Below are 6680 nucleotides of genomic sequence, written 5' to 3'. Positions count from 1 at the left end.
GAGCAAGCACTTTGGCGAGAGTGGGAAGAAAAAACTCCTTTTAACAGGAAGGAACCTCCAGCAGAACTAGGCTGATAGTGTCCTCTGTGTTCTTTCTTATACTTGAACCCTTGTTTAATCCATGACTACTGCAAAGCATGAGGAAACTTTTCCACAATTTGGTTTATTCCTCTTGGACTGTCGAAAAGTCTGAGGCTGGCAGATATCCATCGTTTTTTTATTGCCCCGAGTTCTAAAAGGAGATCTGCAAGCTCCTGAAAGAGCTGTCTCTCGGCGCAAGTCTGGGAAAGCTCTGTAGGCATTTGAACAGAGAAGCTTTAATTACTTTAGATGAGCCATAATACCTGTCTAGCCTTTGCCATAAACGCTGAAAACCCGCTTCTAGATTATTATGAACAGCCCTAATTCTCAGAGAAGGCTGGAGAGACTCACCGCCAAGCCGCTTTGTGAGTAAATCAAGCTCTTCACTGCATTTTAGATTTAAATCTTCAGTGGCACTGTGGAACATAGATCTCCATGATATATGAGTCTCAGGCTAATTATCAAACACTGTCAGTCCTGGTATCAGTAGGCCATGACGTGAGAGGAGGGCAGAGAGGTCTGATACCTCCCCTTGTCGCTGTAGTGTGGCCGCTTCAACGTGGTTGGGCCAATGGGGAGCTGGAAATTTGGGCTGCCACACAAGCGGAGAGCTAGCGGGGTACTCATGTGAATATGCAGCCGCTGTTGATATGTCTGGCCTTGCGTTGTCCGTCTTCCGTATTAGTGTCGTTGTAGAAGTGTCGTGTAGAAGCGTTGTAGACGCTTGAGTGTGGCTGATGCCCATGGCTATAATGGCAGGAAAGTCTGGCGGGCTTCACAGACTCCACTTAGTCCTGAACCGCATCCTCTAGCACCCTTCCTGCTGCAAGCGCTGCTTTGCTGCCTCCATTCGGGCCTTTTCGGCCTCCTTGTCTATTTGGTTTTTAGCGCATTCTGCTCTGGCTCAAGCAGCTTCACCATTGGCTCGTGCTTGTGCTCCACTTAGGCTCGCTGCTGAGCCACTTGACCGGCATGATCTGCACTCTGCCCTAACTTCCAGTTGGGAAAACCACAAGGTGTCTCCTTGGTTGGACACGTCTGCTGTTGCTGGAGGGGAGTGTCTATGGATCTTGGCAATCCGCTTGATGTGAGGACAATCTTTTTACTCTTCTTCCCTCAGCTGAATGCTTCTATTCGGCTTATGCACCAAGCTAAACATAAATGGCTTCAGTGACCACTCAGGAGACCAAGAGTAAGGTCCATTTAGTGTACATAAAACATACGTAAATGCTACATTCAATACTGATACCATATGTAAAAAAAAAAAACAATACGAGATCACAACATAAGAATAAAAAAGCATGGCAAGTAGTGTAGCAAATCCCATACGCCGTATGGCGTGTTTTTTCCATGCTAACAGGCAAAACAAAGCATGAACAGCTAACTTACACCAGTAAATGTAACAAACTCCATAAACACAAAAGAAGGTCATCACTTCACTTCACTTCACTTGGAGTCATTTTTGACCAGGACATGTCCTTCAACGCACATATTAAACAAATATGTAAGACTGCTTTCTTCCATTTGCGCAACATCTCTAAAATTAGAAATATCCTGTCTCAGAGTGACGCTGAAAAACTAGTTCATGCATTTATTACTTCCAGGCTGGACGACTGTAATTCATTATTATCAGGATGTCCAAAAAACTCACTGAAAAGCCTTCAGCTGATCCAAAATGCTGCAGCAAGAGTCCTGACAGGGACTAGAAAGAGAGAGCAGATTTCTCCTGTTTTGGCTTCCCTTCATTGGCTTCCTGTTAAATCCAGAATTGAATTCAAAATCCTGCTCCTCACATACGAGGTCTTAAATAATCAGGCCCCATCTTATCTTAATGACCTTGTAGTACCATATCACCCTATTAGAGCACTTCGCTCTCGCTCTGCAGGCCTACTTGTTGTTCCTAGAGTATTTAAAAGTAGAATGGGAGGCAGAGCCTTCAGTTTTCAGGCCCCTCTTCTGTGGAACCAGCTTCCAGTTTGGATTCGGGAGACAGAAACTATCTCTACTTTTAAGATTAGGCTTAAAACTTTCCTTTTTGCTAAAGCATATAGTTAGGGCTGGACCAGGTGACCCTGAATCCTCCCTTAGTTATGCTGCAATAGACGTAGGCTGCCGGGGGATTCCCATGATGCATTGAGTTTTTCCTTTCCAGTCACCTTTCTCACTCACTATGTATTAATAGACCTCTCTGCACTGAATCATATCTGTTATTAATCTCTGTCTCTCTTCCACAGCATGTCTTTATCCTGTCTTCCTTCTCTCACCCCAACCGGTCGCAGCAGATGGCCGCCCCTCCCTGAGCCTGGTTCTGCCGGAGGTTTCTTCCTGTTAAAAGGGAGTTTTTCCTTCCCACTGTCGCCAAAGTGCTTGCTCATAGGGGGTCATATGATTGTTGGGTTTTTCTCTGTATCTATGAAGCGCCTTGAGGCGACTTTTGTTGTGATTTGGCGCTATATAAATAAAATTGAATTGAATTGAATTGAATTGAATTCACTGGACAAGGTACTAATAAGCTGTACAATAAATCATTCCGCCAGATTATGCCATCTCAAGTGAAACAGAAGCAGGAACCATCAGAAGCACGAAACACCGGACCTCCCCTGCTGAGTGCTAGGAGCAAAAACTGCCTTAATATGAGCTTCTAGGATCTTCTGCCGTTGACCCACTAGATGGCAAGCTTTTGCCAGGAGCATCCCAGGAATGAACACGTTCGTTGACAGATCTATTCAATTACTTACAGCACAAATGACTATGACCCGTCCTATTCTTCTTCTTGGCTCTCAGCGAAGGCGGTCGCACTTTCTCCTCTCCTCCTCTCCCTTATCTTCCCTGCTTAGCTTCTGTGTCCTTGTCTTGTCTCGTGTGCATTACTTTCCCTGGAATAGCCTCTCACTGTCGTTCTCTAAAACCTAAAAGAGAATTATGGATTTGATCAACTGGTCTCTGAATGCTATTGACACCCTTTTCTCAACGAGAAGTCTGGGCTCGGGAGAGCCTGAGTGCCCTGGAGGGACTTTCCCTGCCGGATACACGATGGACGGGTGGCAGAACTGGAGGGTCATGTGCCTGGCGGGACTGTCGATCGAGGACGCTGAAGATATCTATCTATTCAGAACCGTGATAACAGGGTTCTTGCTGATCGGAGTTGGCTTAGCCCTGGTTTATCGGAGAAATAAGAGAGCGGAACCGGCTGTTCAAACCCCCCCAAGGCTGCCCGCTGGATTCGAAGCGATGGGACGAGGCGCGACCTCTCACACCGAACGTAATATGGTCAACACCTTGGAGACGCTTGCATCGGCTGTGAAGGCTCAAAGCAACAACATTGAGCGTATGGGGGGATACATCAGAGAGAGGCCTGCTCAAAATGAGACCCTTGAGCGACAGTTGGAAGACATCGCGGAACGGATCACTGCAGTTGTGAGGTCTCAGAATCAAAAGAATGACAACACCACGGAACAGAAGTTTGATACCATCATGGGGAGGCTCGCGACTCTCCAACGGGAGATCGAGAGACCAGTGTCAGAGTGTTAGGGCAGCCTGAAAATTCTCCTGGGCTGCTCGCATGGAAATTTACAAAATCAACATCAACATTGCGGACCCCCATCACGGCGCCAGCTGCAGGCCCAAGGCTGGAGCCGAACAATCACTCCCTGATAACGACTGTGTTACGGCTATTCTTCCCGTCCCATGCAAGGTCACCTGGATTGGCTGGAGGACTGTTTTCTTAGCCTGATAGGCCGAAGGACACTGTCTCAGCTGAACTATGGACACGCACACACATACACTTACACTGATAAGCACTCACTCATCCCCCCTCCCTTTCCTACGCCTTCGACGCTTGTTGCCCCCTGGGAACACGAGGCGGGTCCGGGCCCGTGCTGTCGAAGAGATGACGGCGCCGTCGCAGGATGGCTGCTGTGTTGCCTGGGGTTACTCCTCATCCCCTACCCCTCCCTGTGGCTTGTCATGTCTTCCATAATGTTGTGCTGTGGACATTTATGTGCTTTTTTGTGCAGAGGAGTTTTTTTTGTTTCCTGTTCTCGTGCTGTCCTGCCATGGAAGCACAGCATGAGTGGAGGTCTCTTTTTTTCCTCTTGTACCTTCCCGTTGTTGTGTACATTTCACTGTTTTTCTTGTAACGCTACCGATCTCCGACTTGTAATCCCATGTGATGTTTGTGTTATGTGTGTAAGGTCGGGGGGGGGGTTACCATCTCGCTACAGGGCAACCTGCTTGCGACAAATAAAGCTGTCATTCATTCATTCATTCATTCATAACTAACGCATAACATATCTCAGAAATCATCCGAGGGACAGAATACATTACAATAACAGTTTTATTTTTGTCAAAAATAGCAAAGGTCCCCAAACTTTAAAATGAAAAACCAAAGGGTTTTTTGTTTGTTTTAAATATTAACAAAAAAGCAAGACAGGACTGTCTAAAGATCTAAGGATGTACAACTATGAACTATTAACTCATAAGTCAAGCCTAATAAAGGTTCTGAAAATTCTGAAAACATTTTTATGAAGACCAACACAACAGTGTCGTGATTTTAAATACCTACAGGGTAGTCCAGGGTGTAACCCACTTAAACCCTAAGACAGCTGGGATAGGCTCCAGCTCCTTCCCCTACATACTAGACTTAGAGGGAGGGCTCTAGACTAACTATTTGCCAGGGTTGCACTGGTGCGCCTAACGTTGTTTTCTTAGGTGCACCAGCGCAAAAGTTTAACATCGTTTAACACCGCAGTTTTACATGTGCACGTTTTGGGAGTGGGGGGAATTGCTGTCCATACAGACAGTATTGATTTGGAGCACCATTCTACAAGAAAGATAAGTTACTGAAAAAGTGCTTGTGCTTAAAGTGCTTTGGCACTCTTTGGCAATATTGTAGGCAATGTTAAACCTAATCATCATCTCGGCCTCCTCTGACAACCTGTTTACTGCTGCCTACCACTGAACGGCAGTGGGGAGAGGGGACACTTGGGCAGTGCATTTATCACAGCATATAATGTGTTTTCTGGATACACTGTGCTTTTTCAGTGTTTCAATTCGAAAAGTATTAGCACCAGTCACAAGTGCAGTATTGCCGGCCAGGGTCTTTCCACATCATGACAGTAAATACAGTGCATCATGTTGTCAGCTTTACTGTATCTTAGCCAGTGAAACTGGTCAAGCCACTCTCTTCCAAATGTATACACTTTCGACCTTTTACTTTCAGTGGGCTCTGGCTCGGAGTCAATCATATGTGGCTCATTATGTGATGCGGTCTCCGAACCAGTGTTAGACATAACCTGAGAGGTCAATGGCTCAGTGTCAGTGCACTGGCTACGAATTTCCAGATGGAAAATGTCACAGAGGAGCTGACAGCTTATCACTGCATAATACACCAGGAGTCGTTATGTGGCATGTGATGTGACATGTAATGACCATCATAACGCGTGCAGTTACCTTCATCAGAGACAAAGGTTTAAATCACCGCCAGTTCAAGGCATTTCTGGGAGAGTTAGATACAGAGTATGGTGACTTGCCGTATCGCACAGATGTGCGATGGCTAAGCCAGGGAAAGGTGCTGCAAAGATGTTTCGAGCATCGTGAGGAGATCTGTCTGTTCATGGAAAGCAAAAGGAAAGACACAGCAGAGCTTCGAGATGAAACATTTATGTGTGAAATGGCGTTTCTGTGCGACATCACAAGCCATCTGAATGTGACGACCCTGCAGCTGCAGGGACGGGGGCGTGTCATCTCCGATATGTACAGTACGGTGACGGCGTTTAAAACCAAGCCGAGTCTGTGGGAGACGCACATGCAGAAAGAAAACTTGAGCCACTTCCCCAGCTGCCAGACCACGAAAGAGAAGCTCTCTACCGCTCAACATACTTGCCGCCGAGTTCCGACGCCGATTTGCTGACTTTGAAGCTCAAAGAAGCAGGTTTGAACCACTTGCCAATCCTTTTGGAGTTGATGTGGAAAGCGCACCACCAAACCTCCAAATGGAGTTGATTGAGCTCCAGTGCAATGACACACTGAGGGAAAATTATGAGAGTGGGTGCCGCTGAGTTTGCACGTTTCATCCCCGACACAATGCCTCGGCTGCGCATCCAAGCTGCTCAGACGCTCTCCATGTTTGGCAGCACATACCTGTGTGAACAGTTGTTCTCTTTGATGAAGCTAAAAACATCACACGGAGCCGTCTTACTGGTAAACACCTTGACTCAATCCTGAGGACTTCCTCAGCTCAGAGCCTGACCCCGAACATTGATGAACTCGTACAACAGATGAGACACCACCAAGTATCAGGCTCAGGCTCAGACAAGTGAGCAGAACATTTACGTATTTTTAGTTTTTAATTCAGTTACATTTTTTACATTTGTTTCTACAAGACGTGATTTTTCTTTGAAGGAAGTTTGTTTTGTCTGTGTGAAATGAAACAAAAAGCTCAAGGTTATTTCCTGTAATAAGTAAAAGAACGGCTGTTTTACTTTTCACACTACAGTGTTTAGACTCCACACAGCCATTTGTCTTTAAGAACACTGTGGTGTTACTGCTGCTTCAGTAACAACAACAACATTCAGTTCTTCAAAGATATGCTGTGGAAT

At 46.0% G+C, this 6680-nt stretch overlaps 1 protein-coding gene across 1 annotated transcript; it reads left to right on the top strand.

Moving 5' to 3' along the window:
* On the top strand, positions 1 to 4242 carry LOC146394268 (uncharacterized). Its single transcript, XM_084923476.1, has one exon. The coding sequence runs from the start codon at positions 3004 to 3006 to the stop codon at positions 3610 to 3612; it is 609 nt and encodes a 202-aa protein (XP_084779602.1). The 5' UTR covers positions 1 to 3003; the 3' UTR covers positions 3613 to 4242.
* The last annotated feature ends 2438 nt before the right edge of the window (positions 4243 to 6680 follow it).

This window comes from Perissodus microlepis, chromosome 1, assembly GCF_051167445.1.
Source record: "Perissodus microlepis isolate ML-2025 ecotype Zambia chromosome 1, ASM5116744v1, whole genome shotgun sequence".
NCBI classification, from domain to species: domain Eukaryota; kingdom Metazoa; phylum Chordata; class Actinopteri; order Cichliformes; family Cichlidae; genus Perissodus; species Perissodus microlepis.
Note: the sequence above shows the minus strand (reverse complement) of the source record. Positions and strands in the feature narration are given on the sequence as shown.